The following is an 18467-nucleotide window of genomic DNA, read 5'->3' on the forward strand; positions in this document are numbered from 1 at the left end:
AACATAGGCAGGATTTTTTTCCCCCTCTTCTGTAATAGACAATGGGATTGTCTGGCACGACTAGAACAGGAGAGGAGCAGGATAGCAATATTATATATATATATATATATATATATATATATATATATATATATATATATATATATATATATATATATATACACACATACATACACACACACATACATACATATACTTCCATACTTGCCTACACTATATTGCCAAAAGTATTGGGACACCCCTCCAAATCATTCTATTCAGGTGTTCCAATCACCTCCATGGCCACAGGTGTATAAAATCAGGCACCAAGGCTTGCAGACTGCTTCTACAAAACATTTGCAAAAGAATGGGTCGCGCTCAGTGAAATCAAGCATGGTACCATGATAGCTTGCCACCTGCACAATAAGTCCATCCGTGAAATTTCCTTGCTACTAAATATTCCACCGTCAACAGCCACAAAGTGGTAGGCCACATAAAAATGACAGAGCAGGGTCAGCACATGCTGAAGCGCACAGAAGTCACCAATTGTCTGCAGAGTCCATAGCTACAGACTTCCAAACTTCATGTGGCCTTCAAAGTAGCACAACAGTGGAGTAGAGAGCTTCATGGAATGGGTTTCCATGGCTGAGCAGCTGCATCCAAGTCTTACATCATGAAGTGTAATGCAAAGCATCGGATGCAGTGGTGTCAAAAACGCTGGCCCTTGACTTTAGATCAGTGGAAATATGTTCTCTGGAGTGACAAATCATGCTTCTCTGTCTGGGTTTGGCATTTGCCAGGAGAACGGTACTTGCCTAACTGCATTCTGCCAAATATACATTGCCAAAAGTATTGGGACACCCCTCCAAGCTTGGTGGAGGTAGGATTATGATGTGGGATTGTTTTTCAGGGGTTGGCCCCTTAGTTCCAGTGAAGGGAACTCTTAAGGACAATTTCATGCTCCCAACTTTGTGGGAACAGTTTGGGGATGGCCCCTTCCTGTTCCAACATGACTGCACACCAGTACACAAAGCAAGGTTCATAAAGACATGGATGAGCGAGTTTGGGGTGGAGGTGGTTGACTGGCCTGCACAGAGTCCTGATCTCAGGTGACTTTGACAAAGCGCAGGCGCATGAAACATGTTAGTCACGGTCGCCACGGCAACACAACGGAGCTTACGATCCGCCCAGCATTTGCCTTCTCCTCACTTCCGGCCCTGACAGCGGTTTCCGGCTCTTGAATTCACCGTGGATCATTCACAGCGCCAAGCCAAGTCTCAGCTCACCTGATCAGCCAGCCTGACTGTGGGGATCCCATGACACGTTCTACAGGACACCTCCCGGTCACAGTGAGTCCGGTAATCCACATCTAGCCACCCGTTGCACTGCAGAGAGCAGTTTCTCCCCTATTCCATTTGTGCACATTCCATCCACAGGGTCCGCTATTGAGGATCGTTATACTAAGCACACTTGCTGACAATAACCCCTTACAATCTGGAGTTATGGAGGTATCATTTTTACTATTATTCGGAGTACTTCAATTCTGACAATGATCTGTTTTCAATCAGTGTGATTTTATTTTTCCATTGCCAGCTGTTTTTTAATTTTTATGTCCATCCAATAAATGAACTTGACTGTTCACTTTACCTACTACTATTTTTTACCGCCGGTCCCAATATTTGTCTATTTTGTTGCCTACTTCCTTCCAGGAGTTATCAGCTGCACTGGGCTCTAGCCATTTCTCTATAAATCATCATGACATGACAATAGTTTTTAATGTGTCAGTATTAGCCCTTAAGGACCCATTATGTGTTTTTTCTAGAGTCCTGATCTCAACCCAATAGAACACCTTGGGATGAGTTAGAGCGGAGACTGGGAGCCTTCTCGTCCACATCAGTGCCTGACAAATGCGCTTCTGGAAGAATGGTCAAACATTCCCATAGACACACTCCTAAAACTTGTGGACAGCCTTCATAGAAGAGTTGAAGCCGTTATAGCTGCAAAGGGTGGGCCAACTCAATATTGAACCTTACGGATGAAGCCTTGACCATTAAAGTTCATGTGTGTGTAAATTCTAGGGCTGCAACTAACGATTATTTTCATAATCGATTAGTTGGCCGATTATTGTTTCGATTAATCGATTATTCGGTTAATAACCTTAAAAAGAGTGTGGTGTATAATTTAGTTAATGTGTACAGTTTTAAAAAAAGGTAATTTTATCCTTAAATATCTCTATGTAGTGGTAAATATAAATAACTATATGGTTAGGGAGCAAAATATCGAATCCACTCTAAGCATAACAGACAGAAGAGATATACTGTATATACTATTAGAGGAAATATACTGTATATACTATTAGAAGAGATATACTGTATATACTATTAAAGGGTGACTCTGGTAAATATCATCAGACTCAGTGAGCAAATTTTTTTATTAAAAACAAAAACAATGTCTTCCTTCAAAAAAAATGTAATTTTAAGAACTTTCGTTCTTTCATTTAGTGAATGTACAAAGATTTTTCGTCTGAATATTCTCGTCTGAAAATTGATCCGTGTGGCCAGCGTAAGGCTCGGTACACACCTATGCAGTTTGCTTTTCATCTGTTTCTGCAGTGCTTCTTGCTGTGCGTTTTGACTTTTGTGCACGTGATTTTGCTGCGATTTGCGTTTTTGCATTTTTTTTGGCCAATTTGTTGTTGGGCAGATTAAAAAACACATATTGCTGCAAAAACGCATTATACATGCTTTTCTGCAGCTTCTCTATTGAAGTATATTGAACCAAAAAAGCACCGTTTTGTGTGAACGTGTCCCATAGGAAACCATGTCAATGAACTGTAGTGCGTTTCTGCAAAAAGCACTAAAAAACACATAGATGTGAACCAGGTCTAAGGGCGAAAAAAACTAAAATTAGCCATTTATAGTACAAAAAAAAAAGCAGATAATCACTACTATAAGGGGTTAATTTTTTTAGTGTAGAACTGTGAAAGTAATATTTGCAGTAGCAATTATTTGCATTTTTGTAATATAAAGGGCTCATTTTAGGTTTTTTTTTAACCCCATTTTGTTACTGGCCGATTAATCGATTATGAAAATAGTAATCGATTAATTTCATAATCGATTAGTTGTCGATTAATCGATTAGTTGTTTCAGCCCTAGTAAATTCAGGCAATACTTTTGGTAATATAGTGTGTATTAAATTCAGGAGCTTACATTTGTTAGATTTTAAAAATACATTTAATGATTTGTTTAATGCCTAGACAACTGCATTCATTGGTGTTCACATGCCTGGAAATCCAGGTGCCAAATACTGACAGATTTAGACTCAGCAGCTCGTTTAATGTAGTTCTTAGGCTGACGCTGCACTGGGGTTGAAGAATAACCAGGATAATATTTAACAAACAGAAAAACACCCTTTGACACAGCAATGAAAAAGCTGAGCCATGAAATTCTCACTTGCTCGGCTTGAAGGACAGGTCTAAAAGGTGTCTAGAGACACTGGGTCATAGTCTCCTAGTCTAATGGTTTTCTTTTGATAACCTTGTCCAGTTGCCCTTGTCCCCCCTATCAAGCTGGTATTGGAGAATGCTGCCAACACCTTGCCCCCCACCCCCCCCAAAGGCCCATATACATGAGAGGCTGCCCAGGTGACTGGCACAGATAATTGCTGGGGGGGGGGCAGATTATTCCTGGACATACTCAGCAATCTTGAAATAGATTATTATTTATTGGGAAATCTGTTACAAGAACAATATATTAAATCCTGGCATGCCCTGTCTTAGGTCTGCGGGCAGTATAACTCTCCAAAGCCAATACAGACTTGTGGCTGCTCTAAATCTAGACTGTCTGATCTGCAGGTGCGTTACTTTAACTGACAACTGTATCCAAATAAAATGGATGTCCTTTTTTTCCCCCACAAATAGAGCTTTCTTTTGGTGGTATTTGATCACCTCTGCGGTTTTTATTTTTTGTGGTAACAAAAAAAAAACAAAAAAAAGACCAACATTTTTGAAAAAAAAATAAACTTTTTGCTATAAAACATACCCATCAAATTTCTTCAGTTTAGGCCAATATGTATTCTGCTTCATATTTTTGGTAAAAAAAAAAAAAATTCCAATAAGCGTATTTTGATTGGTTTGCGCAAAAGTTATCGTGTCTACAAACTATGGGATATTTTTCTTTACTTTTTATTAGTAATGGCGGCAATCAGCAACTTATAGCGGGACTGTGGAATTGCGGCGGACAAAATCAGACACCTGACACTTTTTGGGAACCAGTGACAGTGTTAAAAAAAATATACACTGTCACGGTAGTAATGACACTGGTAGAGAAGGGGTTAACATCAGGGGCGATCAAGGGGTTAAATGTGTGTCTAGGGAGTGCAGATACAGATAAGTGCTTCTGCTTAGCAGAAACACAGGATCAGTACATTCCCCTCTCACATAACGGTGATCTGTCTTGTTTACAGACTGCCGTTCTGCCCGTCTCCCGAATGATCGGCGTGTCCCGGTGAACATCGCATCCGCCAGACCGGCTGATTGGCTCTCGCTGTGTCTAATCCCAGCAGGTCGCCAGTGGCGTACCCCGACGTGTGATCTGGCACACAGCAGCCGCCCTGCCGCAGTATATGTATGGTGGGTGGTCTGCAAGCAGTTAATTAAACAAGCTGAAGTTAGAAGCTGATCGGCTAACATGCAGAGCTGCACCAGATTTTGCACTCTCCGGTTTTAGTAAATCAACCCCTCTTATAGGGCGACAACAATTTGTCTCCCAAATCATGTTCATCATGATCTGTCATTCAGCCCCCGTTCACATCAGGGCGATTTGACATGTCAAATCGCATGCCAAATCGTAGCCTATTGCCAGGAGCAGCACCTTCCAAATTAATGCAAAGCCGACTTTGCGGCACCGCACCGATTTCTAAAAGTAGTTCCTGCACTACTTTTGCTGACTTTGGGGGCAATTTCAATAGACATCTGTGCAGGAACTAGAGCCGCACGATTAATCGTTAAGAATCGAAATTGCGATTCTTTTCCCTTCCTGATCTTAAAACAGTATTTCCTGATTCTAAAGTGCAGAGAGTTCTCTGACTTCTGCCTGTAGATGAGGGAAGTTTAACCACTTAAAAAGACTAAACCTTTTTCTGACACTTGCTGTTTACAAGTTAAAATCAATATTTATTGATAGAAAATTACTCGTGTGTGTGTTTGGGGGTTCTGAGTAATTTTCTATCAATAAATATTGATTTTAACTTGTAAACAGCAAGTGTCAGAAAAAGGTTTAGTAGATAGATAGATAGATAGATAGATAGATAGATAGATAGATAGATAGATAGATAGATAGATAGATAGATAGATAGATAGATAGATAGATAGATAGATAGATAGATAGATAGATAGATAGATCGATAGATAGATAGATAGATAGATCGATCTATCATTTTTTTAATTTTAGCGGAGACCCTAGAAAATAAAATGGTGGTTGTTGCAATATTTTATGTCACAGTGCAGCAGTCTTTCAAATGCAATTTTTGGCAAAAAATACACTTTAACGAATTAAAAAAAAAAAAACTAAACAGTAAAGTTAGCCCAATTTTTTTGTATAATGTGAAAGATGTTATGCCACGAGAATCGTGATCTTTATTCTAAGCAAAAATAAAATCAAGATTCTCATTTTAGCCCAAAATCGTGCATCTCTAGCATGAACCCGCAGAGATGTCTTTCAAACTCACAAAGTAACGTGGGTTTGAAATCGTGTTCAGCTGAACGCGCACAATTTCAAACCCGCCACCAATGTGAACGAGGGCTCAATCACATGTGCCCCTGGCTGAGACTAGGAGCAGCTATGCTGAAACACACTGTGCAGGCATGTAGACAGGAAGTGGCTGGAATATCAAAAGCCCCACAAGTGTTGCTGTTGGTTACACAGGAAGGAGGATGCTGCAACCAATTACCCGTACACCATTAACCTGGTTTTCATCATTTGTTCAGTCATTTTATACAGAATTCTCGTTGACCAAATTTACTGAATATTCCATGAATCTACCCAAATTTCGTCCCGTCTATGGTCAGCTCTATAGCCCCGGGTCTGTTGGTCGGGATTGTCTGAAAACACACGAGATTACCTTCCTATATAGCCAAAAATGGCAGATGGGGGAAGACTGGTCGCCCGTCTTCTCTGGTTACCTTTGAAACCACTTAAAACTTGATCTGCTTTTCTTGTAATTATCTCAACTGGTCTGTCCAGAAACACACTGGAAAATCTTCCCCCAGGAATCCGTCCTACATCACACACAGACCAGTAATGTTCCATTCTCCCTCTCTATGTATAGATTTCTGCTACACAGAAAGCCTCAAGCACATGATACACAAAGCATATGACATTCAGGGAAAAAGGAAAAAAGAGCCGTTGTACACTCAAGTGATTTGTTATGGCATGTTAAAGTGATTGTAAAGCTTCAAATATTTTTTTTTTTGTAAACAAATATATCGTACTTACCTCCACTGTGCAGTTTCTTTTTGCACAAAGTGGGCCGAACACCGACTTCTGGGGTCCCTCGGCGGCTCTTCCCCACATCACATAACCCCCTAGGAGAAGCGCTCTCCCTGGGGGTTACCTTGCAGGCGCACTCCCGAGTCCAGCATTCGGCGTCCATAGCCGCTGAATGTATGACTCGGCCCCGCCCCCCCCAGCGCCCGCGTCATTGGATTTGATTGACAGCAGCGGGAGCCAATGGCTGTGCTGCTTTCAATCTATCCAATCAAGTGGCAAGAACCCCGGGCAGAGGGGCAGCGCGTCCTCACCATTGGAAATTCCAGGGCCCAGGTAAGTAAAACGGGGGACTGGGGGGCCGGTCACTGCCAGGTGTTTTTTATTACCTTAATGCATGGAATGCATTAAGGTGAAAAAACACAAGGATTTACAACCCCTTTAATGGATGTGCTTTACCTCACATGTTAATGTGCTTTATATTAAAGTGGCTGTAAACCTGAGACATGAAAAATGAGCAAAGCATATCCCTCTATAGTGTATAGTGTCTCAATAAAGAGTCATTTCTGTCTGCTGCCTCGTTCTTCTGCTATCAGCATTAATCACTTCTGACAAGTTTTGCTAACACCAAGAGAAAAATGGTGAAAGGGAAGGAACCTCAATCTCTGTTGCAGTGTGCTGAGTAAGGCCCCTTTCCCACTGGGGCAGGAGGTGTGTCGGCGGTAAAGCCGACCACCATCGTTTTAGTGGCGGTATTCGGCCTCTAGCAGGGCAGTTTTACCCCCTGCTAGCGGCCAAGGGTTAAAAACCACTGCAAAGCGCCTCTGCAGAGGCACTTTGCCGGCGGTATAGCCGCACTGCCCCATTGATTTCAATGGGCAGGAGCGGTGAAGGAGCGGTGTATACACCGCTCCCTCACCGCTCCAAAGATGCTGCTAGCAGGACTTTTTTTCCCGTCCTGCTAGCGCATCGCTCCAGTGTGAAAGCCCCGAAGCTTTCACACTGGAGACACAGCAGTGGCTGTTTCGGGTCGGTTTGCAGGTGCTATTTTCAGTGCAAAAGTGCCTGCAAACCGCGCCAGTGTGAAAGGGGCCTAAAGGGGGGGGGGGGGGGTGTCATACCTTCCCTCCATTAAGCTCTCAGAGCTCTCCTCATTGAGCTCCACAGTGTGTAACTTTAGATCTCCGCTCCCTAGCTTTATAAATTCTGGACTTTGTAGGGATGGAGAGGATTGAAAACTGCAGATACACAGGTGCAACTTATGTAGGAGGATTTGTTTCATCTCTATGTATCACTTGAGGTCACTGGGTATATGTAGGGGGCTTACAACCACTTTGAAGTAATTGTAAACAATCACCTTGTGAAACAACCCATTCTATTTAAAATATAAAAGTCAAAACATTTTTGTATCGATGTAAAAAACAAAACAAACAAACAACATTATATATATGTCTCTCCTCCTTTACAGCAAGTTCCTTTTGATCCTCAGTACATGTAAGCACTCTTCTCTGTAATGATGGGTCTTATATACATAATCGTGCTTAGGAGTTGGGGTGTGGGGCTCATGGGCCAACTTTGCCTCTGTTTTAGGAGAGAAGGGGGTACTTTCTTTTTCAGCCACAGATGATTTGTTTTCAGCCTATTTCTCTGAAGTGCCAACACCCCTGTTAAGTTGATCTTTAGACCCCCTCCAGGACTGGAACAACCTTTTTTGAGAATATTAAATGCAGGAAGTTATAGATTTAATACACAACCTTTTTGCTTTTTAGGACTGTGCTGGCTGATCTCCCAAGAAAACAGACCTTGTAGAAGGAGTGCTGTTAGTTCTGTGCCTGAGCTTTGTCAAGTCCCAGCAAACATCATCTGCTGTTTTCTTTACTAGACATCCCAGCAATAAACAACATCCTCTCTTCCTGGGATTAAGGATATATATCGGTTCTATTATTTTTTTAACCTTAAAATGTCACATTTTTCAATACATGTTTTTCATCCATTGAAGTTTATGGAAACAAAAACCAGAAAAAAGTCCTTGGCCCTTTCCATAAAATGCACAGAAGTGAACTACCATAGGAAACCATGTTAAAGCGGAGGTTCGGCCATGTTTTTTTATTTTTTTCAAACACTGTAGGCTGCTGACTCTTAAGGGCACTTACCTGTCCTGCGAGCCCGTGATGTCGGCCCCCTGAGGCCGATCCGTCCACCGGATTGGGTGCCGGCGCTGCCATCCTAACGAAGGGAAACAGGCAGTGGAGCCTTGCGGCTTCACTGCCCGTTTCCTACTGCGCATGCGCGGCGCTTTGTGAATGGACTCCTGTCTACTGGGGGACACACATGTCCCAGAAGACATTGCACCCCATCTCCCAGGAGACAACGCGAGGGAGGACAAGAACCGCAGAGTAGGAAGTAGGGATGCAACGGATCGTCATCGATCTTCGATCCCAACGGATCAACCTCCGCGGATCGGGACACCCGCGATCCGCGGAGCACTCTGTGGCCTCGGCCATAGGAAAGGCTGCGGCTTCGGCCTAGCTCCGGAGCGGCGGCCATATTGGTACCCCCCGTGGGCGTTTACCACGTGAATGCTCTGTCAAATGACGGAGCGATCACTTGTAAACAAACTGGCGTCATATCATGACACCAGTTCCTCTCTCCCCTCTGTGTACTGATCTGTACAGTGGAGGGGAGAGATCGGATGGCAGCAGTGCCAATACTCTGCAATGCCCTGACAATACTCTTCCATACCCTGCCAATACTCTGCAATAGGGTTGTCCCGATACCACTTTTTTAGGACTGAGTACAAGAGTACAAGTACCGATACTTTTTTCAAGTGCTCGCCGATACCGATTACCGATACTTTTTTATTAATGTCACGTGACAGTGTTTTTTTTTTTGTTTTTTTATTAGCAATGCTTTTTTCGGGGGGGGGGGGGGGTGAACGGTGTCTGTTTTTTTTTTTTATTTACAATTTTTATTTTTTACAATAATTTTTTTTTATTCTTTATTGCAATATGTGGTTTTTTTTTTTTTTTTTTAATCAGCCCTGTTGGGGGGCTTTGGTGAGATATCAGGGGTCTTAACAGACCTCTGATATCTCCCCCTTGAGACAGAGAAAGAGACCGAGGATAGAGATTCCCCAGTCCCTTTCTCTGCAGCCTCAGCTGCACTGAAAATGAATGGAGAGAAGACAGCGGCTCCTCTCCATTCATAAACTGACACATTGTAATCACAGGAGATTACAATGTTTCAGTTATGTGAATGGACAGAGTCAGCTGACTCTATCCATTCACAAAGGAAGGAGGAGGAGGACAAAAGAACGGAGGGGACAGCGGAGAGACACAGCAGAATGGAGGGGACAGAGAAGGAGAGGGGAACGGCGGAATGGAGGGGGACAGCGGAGGGGGACAGAGGAACGGAGGGGGCATGGAGGAGGATGCAGTGACAGTCAGCGGTGATCACGTGTGGGGGAGTTACAAGCACCAAATCACCGCTGTATGTCACTAAGCAGCTGAAAGCCGCGCAGGGGGTGGGGGGGGGGAGAAGCTTGTAACTCCCCCACGCCCTGATCACCGCTGACAGTCCAGGTATCGGGGAAGCATCAGGAGCATTTGCCCGAGTACAAGTATACTAGTATCGGTATCGGGACAACCCTACTCTGCAATGCCCTGCCAATGCCCTGCCAATACTCTGCCAATACTCTGCCATACCCTGCTAATATATTATTACAGTGGGGGGAGATGTGGATATTATTACAGTGGGGGGAGATGTGGATATTATTACAGTGGGGGGGGAGATGTGGATATTATTACAGTGGGGGGGAGATGTGGATATTATTACAGTGAGGGAGATGACGTGGATATTACAGTGGGGGAGATTTTTTTTTTGTTGATCCGAAAATGATCCAAACCGTGACTCCTGATCCGAGGAACGATTCGAACCGTGAGTTTTTTGATCCGTTGCACCCCTAGTAGGAAGTGGCAGATTAGGACGATCTGCCTAGCAACAGTCATTTCTGGTAAGTAAAAAAATTGTTTTTTTTTCAAATGTTTTTTAATGTATTTTAAGGAGCGTGTTTATGTATATTTTTTTTTAGGGTGGACCTCCGCTTTAAATGGCCTGTAGTGTGTTTCTGCAAAACTGAAAACGCACTAAAAAATGCATAGATGTGAACCAGGCCTTTAAGTGATTGTAAAGTCTCATTTTTTATTTCTATAAAAATAACAAACATGTTATACTTACCACCTCTGTGCAGTGGTTTTGCTCAGAGCAGCCCGGATCCTCCTTTTCTCGGGTCCCTCTTTGGCACTCCTGCCCCCACAGCAAGCAGCTTGTTATGGGGGCACCCGAGCCGCAGCTCCATGTATCCATTTAGATACGGAGCCGTGCCTAGGCCCCGCCATCTCTCCTGATTGGCTGAGTTTGGTTGACAGCAGCGGGAGCCAATGGCACGGATGCTGTGTCTCAGCCAATCAGGAGTCCTAGACGATCAAGGCATTCGTGGACATCGGTCTATAGAAAGGGGGCTCAGGTAAGTATTGGGGGGGGGCTGCTGCACACAGAAGGCTAAGATTTAAAAAAAAAAGTCTGCCTTTAAAACCACTTTAAGCTTTGACAATAAAATCTGGAAGCTGATTGGTTTCTGTGCAGAGCTGCACCATATTCTGCACTCTCCAGTTTTGGTAAATCTCCCCCCATACTATATACCATACTAAATACACAGACGGCACATGACATGAGGAAATTGTACTTTGTAGGCCCAGCACTCTCCAACACAACAATGTCTGAGATAAATCAAAGGTCACCCTGCATTCAGAATGAGACCAGTGAAGGTCAGTGGAGGAGAGGAGCCCGGCTCACTGCTGGATTGTTCACAACATACTGATACAAAGACAGGATAGAGAACTGTGTATAGACACTCCAATCCTCTGCAAATAAGGCCTTGTTCACATGGACATTCATAAAGTGTCACTACCCCCAACACTTCATATTCCCGATATGTGCCTGCTGTACCATGTACTTGTATGGGAATGTATCCTGTTCTCTTTGTGTTACTTTCTCTGAAATCTCTGGTGTTCCTGCCAGTCCCTCTGCTTTCCTATTAAAAACTGACCATATTAAAGCAGGGGAGCACAGTGTGGTCAGTTCTACAGCTATGCTGGGAACTCAGCCTGCTCTCCTTCAGGCCGGGTTCACACTGTAACCCGCTGTGCATCCCTGTTCCAGGGACGGATCAGGGCTGATTCTATGCCTGTATTCGGCCCTGAAACTGAGCCAAAGAGTGCGCTCCGCAGCCGCAATGGAGATATGTAAACCAGCTCCATAGGGAGCCAGTCACATTCTCCTGCTATGCAAACTGGATGCGGGGAAACCCGCATCTAATTTGCATAGGTGTGAACCCGGCCTTAATGATAAGACTTGTCCTGACACGCTCCAGAGCCTTACATTGGGAAGATCAGTGTGATGCTGCTTCTCCAACCCCACCCCCCGCACAGATCTTATGCAGCTGAGAGCAGAGGGAATGTGATCACTTATATAAAAAAAAAAAAAAAAAAAGGGGGGGGGGGGTATTTATAGTGGGTTTTGCCTGCACAGGATGCACGGGTGTTCTATGCATCTGTTTGTGACAGATTAAGAATCCGGTCAGGTTCTTTTTTTACATATTGAATGTGCTGTTTTTTTATTTCCTCTTGATGTTTTAACCTTTGTTTAAATAAAGAATTTTGTTCTTATATAAATTGGTTACAATCATTGGTGCCTACAAAGTCCCCTCCCTAGTGTCATTCTTTTATATGCAGTCCCATTCATGGCAATTGGGACCCGATCTGACATCCGTATGGTGTGGGTGTGCGTTCAGGGACACGCACTTACGCGGATGTCAAATTAGGAGCAGTTGCTGTGTCTGTGCAGCCCTTAGCCAAATTCTGATGGCAACCCAAAATTTGGGATTTTCTTTCACTTACAGTGATAACAATAACCAGGACAAATATAGAGTGTGAATCTCCCTAATGGGGACACAAACAGCAATAAATACCTGACAGGGGTACTAATCCATCCCCACTCTATCCAAAACGAAAAAGAAAAGTTTTGCCTTTAGTTATACTTCAACCACTTGCCTACTGGGCACTTTTACCCCCTTCTTGCCCAGGCCAATTTTCAGCGCTGTCACTTTTTAAATGACAATTGCGCGGTCATGCTACACTGTACCCAAACAGAATTTTTATCATTTTGTTCCCACAAATAGAGCTTTTTTCAGGCCAATTTTCAGTGCTGTCACACTTCGAATGACAATTGCGTGGTCATGCAACATTGTACACATATGACATTTTTATCATTACCACATAGAGCTTTCTTTTAGTGGTATTTAATCACTACTGGGCACTGATGGACACTGTTGGGGCTGTACTGATAATCAGGACATTGATGACCAGTGTAGATGTCCCCTTTCACACTGGCTGGTTACCGGCTCTCTTCCCTTCTCATGCTGTGACAGCGTAAGGAAAGGAATGCTGGTAACCAGCCAGTGTGTTTACATCATGATCAGATGTGATTGGACACAGCTGATCACTTGGTAAAGAGCCACTGTCATTGGATCTTTACCCCGATCTGTGATGCGCTGTGTCCTAGTGTCACAGCTTACCGACGATCACCACGCGCCCGGCAAGCATGGCACAACATCATATGACGTCCACCCAGAACTAGAGGGGGTCCCTCCCGGCCTCATTGACTATATGGTTGGCGGGAACCAGTTAAGGCCTCATACATACTTGACGTTAATAAAATAACTGTTAGGGGTGTTTGGTGTTTTTTTTGGGGGGGGGGGTTTTGCATCTAAGCGCCCCTCCATGTTATCCTATCCCTGTATACATAGATGTTTAACCACTTCAATACAGGGCACTCCCCCCCCCCCCCCTTCCTGCCCAGGCCAATTTTCAGCGCTGTCACTTTTTGACAACTGCGCAGTCATGCTACACTGTACCCAAACAGAATTTTTATCATTTTTTTCCCACAAATAGAGCTTTCTTTTGTTGGTATTTGATCACCTCTGCGGTTTTTATTTTTTGCTAAACTAATAAAAAAAAAAAAAAAACAGTTTTTCTTTGTTTTTGTTATAAAAGTTTGTACACAAGTAAGTTTTCTCCTTCATTGATGGGCACTGATAAGCTGCACTGATAAGGCGGCACCAATGAGATGGCACTGATAGGCGGCACTGATGGGTATTTATGGGTGGCACTGATAGACAGCACTGCTGGCTGGCACTGATAGGCATCACTGGTTGCACTTTCCACTGGCACTGATTGGCAGCTGCCTGGGCACTGATTAGCATTTCCCTGGTGGTCTAGGGTGGCATATCTGGTGGTCCAGTGTGGTGGCTATCCCTGGTGGTCCTGGCAGCATCCTGGTGGTCTTGGCCGGGCATCCGAGGGGGGACTGTGCTGATAAACAATCAGCACAGACACCCCCCCCCCCCCCCCCCCCCGTCAGGAGAGCAGCCGATCGGCTCTCCTCTACTCAGGTCTGTCAGACGCGAGTGAGGAAAAGCAGATCAACGGCTCTTCCTGTTTACATCGTGATCAGCTGTGGTTGGACACGGCTGATCATTAAGGATGAGCTCCGGCGTGTTCGCATGCTGTACGTGCCGATCCCGCCAGGAAGTCGGCACGGCGCAGCGCTAATCACAGGCAGTGAGACATTTCCCGATGTGCGGCTGCAGAGCTCGTGAAATGTCTCACTGCCTGTGATTAGCGCTGCGCCGTGCCGACTTCCTGGCGGGATCGGCACGTACAGCATGCGAACACGCCGGAGCTCATCCTTACTGATCATATAGTAAAGAGTCTCTGTCAGAGACTCTTTACCTAGATTGGAGTTGTGGTGTGTCAGGCTGACACATCGCAACAACGTTTGACGCGATGCGTGCCCCCGGAGGGGTGTGCATTGGCTCGATATCCTGACGTCGTCGTATGACGTCCAGTCGGGATATTGCAACCACTTTGCCGCCGTCATTTTGCTACATGGCGAGCGGCAAGTGGTTAAAAGGTGTTTTGAGGCAAAAGACAAACACACAGCCGATGCATCCAGGAGCTGCAGCATTTTGGCAGGAATTTGCTTGATATGTGTAAACGCACATTAACGCTAGGCGCATCCAAAAGCAGCGCCTTCACCTATTCCCGAGTAAGGACAAGCTCCGGCGTGTTCACACACTCCACGTGCAGAACCCGCCAGGAACTCGGCACGGTGCTAATCACAGGCAGTGAGACATTGTCCCGATGTGCGGCTGCAGAGATCTGGAAATGTCTCCCTGCCTGTGATTAGGACAGTGCCGACTTCCTGGCGGGCTCTGCACGTGGAGTGTGTGAACACGTCGGAGCTCATCCTTATTCCAGAGTCACAAGGCTTTGTACGGATGTGAATGGTCCCCGTAGATTGGGGGGGGGGGGGGGGATGGGATTCTTCTTGTAGCACAGCTGTGATCGGGGTCACTTATCTGGTTATGGGCCGTCCCTACCTGCCCACACATGGACTATGGCAGCGTTTCTCAACTCAAAGTACCTCCAACAGGTCATGTTTTCAGGCTTTTCATTATTTTGCACAGGTGATTTGATCAGTTTCCCTGCCTTAGTAATTACCACAGCCGTTTCATCTGAGGGAAATCCTGAAAACATGACATGTTGGGGGGTACTTGAGAAACATTGTACTATGGGACCCGCATTGTACTTGATGATGTCATCATGTGACCACCGGGGGAGGAGGCAGCAGACACACAGATGAAAGGTGCAAGGTGGGTATTCCACCTATCCATGAGAGATGAACCCTTGCAGGAAACTACTGACGGGGAGATCTGGGTAATTTCCGGAGTTGGGCTTTAATAATATGTGATGCTAGAATATAAAGAGTTTTATAATGTTCTTATTTAAAACAAAACTTAAAAAAAAAAAAATGATAAATATATAAACAATAATAATAATAAATCATAGGAAGGTCATTGGTAGACATGAGATCCATTTACAGACATGTCCTCAGTTCCTGGAGAGATCAGACACACGTGACCTGTCACCCCCTCCCCCACACTCCTAGAAGTCAGAGTCCCCTCCTGAGACAACCCTTTGGGGTCACAGCTGTCCAGTGTCACCAACCCTGCTCATTGCTCCCAGTCCCCGGCTGCAGACACCACCTCCCCTCGGTGCCCCTCACCTTCTGTCTGCCCAGCAGAGAGCTCTTGGCTGTGATAGTCCTCAGCACTTGTCCTGCCATGGAGGCCGCCATGTCTAAACCGGAAGTGCCGCACAAGCTCCACATGGACAGACACAGCCAGCCTGGAACGTCCTTGCCGGCCGGACACGCCCTCTCTCGCGAGCGATTGGCTGTTTCCCTCCAGCTGTCAGGACGCCCCTCCCACAGGCGCTGCACAACTTTGCCAGTGATGAAAACTTTCTGCTGCTGCATTGTGATGGTTGTGTGATAGAATGTTACATTGTTATATCACATCGGGACTAGTGATAGCGGAGGAGGAAGTGACAGTGTCATCCTCTGATCTTCAACATGTGTCTTCTGCTTTTATAGTGTGTATATCTTATATTATAGCCATGCAGATCTGTCTGATTGGATACTAACTGCATTGGTTGTTGAGGTTTGGTCTCATATTATGTCATTTTAGTATCTGGAAAAGAGATTGGACAATCAGATTGTATAATGTGTGGCATGCTGTAGTATAGCTGGCCACACATTATACAATCTCATTTTGCAATCTCTTTTCCACATACTAGAATGACATAATATGAGACCGAACCTCAACAACCAATGCAGTTAGTATCCAATCAGACAGATCTTTGCACTACAGCCAGACCTGGTGCAAGGATTTTTGACACCCTAGGCGAAACCTCATATTGGCGCCCCCTTGGCTCCATCCCTGACCCCACCCCCTTTTCCCTGCCCACCTTTTTAATGAAGTGCCCATCAAATGCAGCCTCACCAGCGCCCATCAATGCAGCCTCACCAGCGCCCATCAAATGCAGCCTCACCAGCGCCCATCAAATGCAGCCTCACCAGCGCCCATCAATGCAGCCTCACCAGCGCCCATCAAATGCAGCCTCACCAGCGCCCATCAATGCAGCCTCACCAGCGCCCATCAAATGCAGCCTCACCAGCGCCCATCAATGCAGCCTCACCAGCGCCCATCAAATGCAGCCTCACCAGCGCCCATCAATGCAGCCTCACCAGCGCCCATCAAATGCAGGATGAAAAAATTTGTTTAGTTTCGTTTCGTTTTGATTCGTTATTTAACTAAATTCATTTAGTTAAATTCGTTGCATTCATTACATTCGGTTTCGGGATTCATTTAGTTTCGTATTCAAATTCGAAAAATTCGCCCGTATTCGAAAAAAAAACTATCAAATTCGGAAGATGGTTTTATATATATATATTATGTTTTATTCTATTCTGTTCTATTGTTTTTCTAGTCTATTCTTTTCTATTATTTTCTATTCTAATCTTTTCTATTCAAATTCATTATATACGAAATTCGAATTTCGTATAGAATGAATTCAAATTCGAGTAGAAAAGTTTAGAATAGAATAGAAAAGAATAGCATAGAAAAACAATATATATGTAGCGCTGGTAGATTTTTAATCTACTACTGATAGGTAAATCTAGTGGGTTACTTGTTAGGTGAAGTTAGATTTGCCTCTGTTCCAGCTTGGCTGAGTTGCGTGTAATTCCACACGCAACGTGTTGAAGCGTATGAGTGCTCCTCTGTCCCGGAGACAACTCGGTGGAGGTGGTCCTCCGACTTGCATTCTGGGAGAGGGTATTTATGGGACAGACGCCATGTTTAGGGGTTCGTTTTCATCCACCTGCTGGCCCTCCTGGCCGACAGGTAAGCATTAGGAATACCACCTCGTGGTCCTCCGTTCCAGAGGCCCACGTCGCTGCAGCGTGTAGGTGGGCCCAGAAGCTTGTTTGGGGCCTGCCACAGCGGCAGAGGAATGGTCCTGAGCTGTCTATCCTGAGAGAAGAAACTGGACAACTGAGGAGATCCCAGGGGAGGACCCGTCATGGAAGGATCATTCAGAGTGCTGGTCTGGAGAGGGGCCTGGTGACTCAGCTGGAGGACGTATCCTGAAGTAATCTTACTGCATAGTACTGCTGGGTTGGCTTAAAGGTTCAAGTGCTGTGTCTAATATTCATCGTAAAACCATTACATCCTGTGGCAGAGGATTGTAGGGGTTTTGTTCCAAACAAGTCTGTGGCAGAGACTATTGTTCGTTCTACGTACTGGCTGCTAGGCAAGTGAGAGATGTCTATCCAGGCGGGCAAAGATTTAATCCCACAAGGGGAGCGCATTCAACTACAAGTGTTCAATTCCTAACAATGTACTAAAGAATACTAAGAAAAGGTATTTGAGCTTCCCTGCAACTTTCCTTCTACCTCTTTCCTGCTACTTCCTTTATTACCTGTTCATTAAAGCATTGGAAAAGATACTCAAGTGTTTGGTGCCTACATTGTCCGGAGGTAAACTCAACGGGACCCTAGACCTGGTGCCGGTGAAACAGAGGTGGCGAAAGTGAAGGTAACAGCCCACTTTAAACCAGCAGCTCCACCGTGAGTTAGTGCTATACATATATATATACATAAAACATCTTCCGAAATTCAAATTTCATGTAGACTGAAATCAAATCTGAATAGAAAACATTAGAATAGAATAGTAAATAATAGAACAGAATAGCACAGAAAAACAATAGAACAGAATAGAATACAATATAATGCAGCCTCACAAGCGCCCATCAAATGCAGCCTCACAAGCGCACATAAATGTAGCCTCACCAGCGCCCATCAAATGCAGCCCCACCAGCGCCCATCAAATGCAGCCTCACCAGCGTCCATCAATGCAGCCTCACCAGCATCCATCAAATGCAGCCTCACCAGCAACCCTCAATGCAGCCTCACCAGCGCCCATCAATGAATGTTTGCTTGCTTCCCTTCATTCGGGAGTTGGGACACAGCTGACACTAT

The 18467-nt window shown here is 44.8% G+C and overlaps 1 protein-coding gene across 1 annotated transcript in view; it reads right to left on the reverse strand.

Annotated features, from left to right (window-relative positions):
• Positions 1 to 15902, reverse strand: part of SUCLG2 (succinate-CoA ligase GDP-forming subunit beta) — a 371194-nt gene extending 355292 nt beyond the window's left edge. The window contains exon 1 of the mRNA XM_073592203.1: positions 15651 to 15902. Coding sequence (XP_073448304.1) covers positions 15651 to 15902 — 252 coding nt within the window. The remainder of the gene's footprint in view (positions 1 to 15650) is intronic.
• Positions 15903 to 18467: the final 2565 nt, after the last annotated feature.

Source organism: Aquarana catesbeiana, linkage group LG07, assembly GCF_042186555.1.
Source record: "Aquarana catesbeiana isolate 2022-GZ linkage group LG07, ASM4218655v1, whole genome shotgun sequence".
In the NCBI taxonomy this organism is placed as follows: domain Eukaryota; kingdom Metazoa; phylum Chordata; class Amphibia; order Anura; family Ranidae; genus Aquarana; species Aquarana catesbeiana.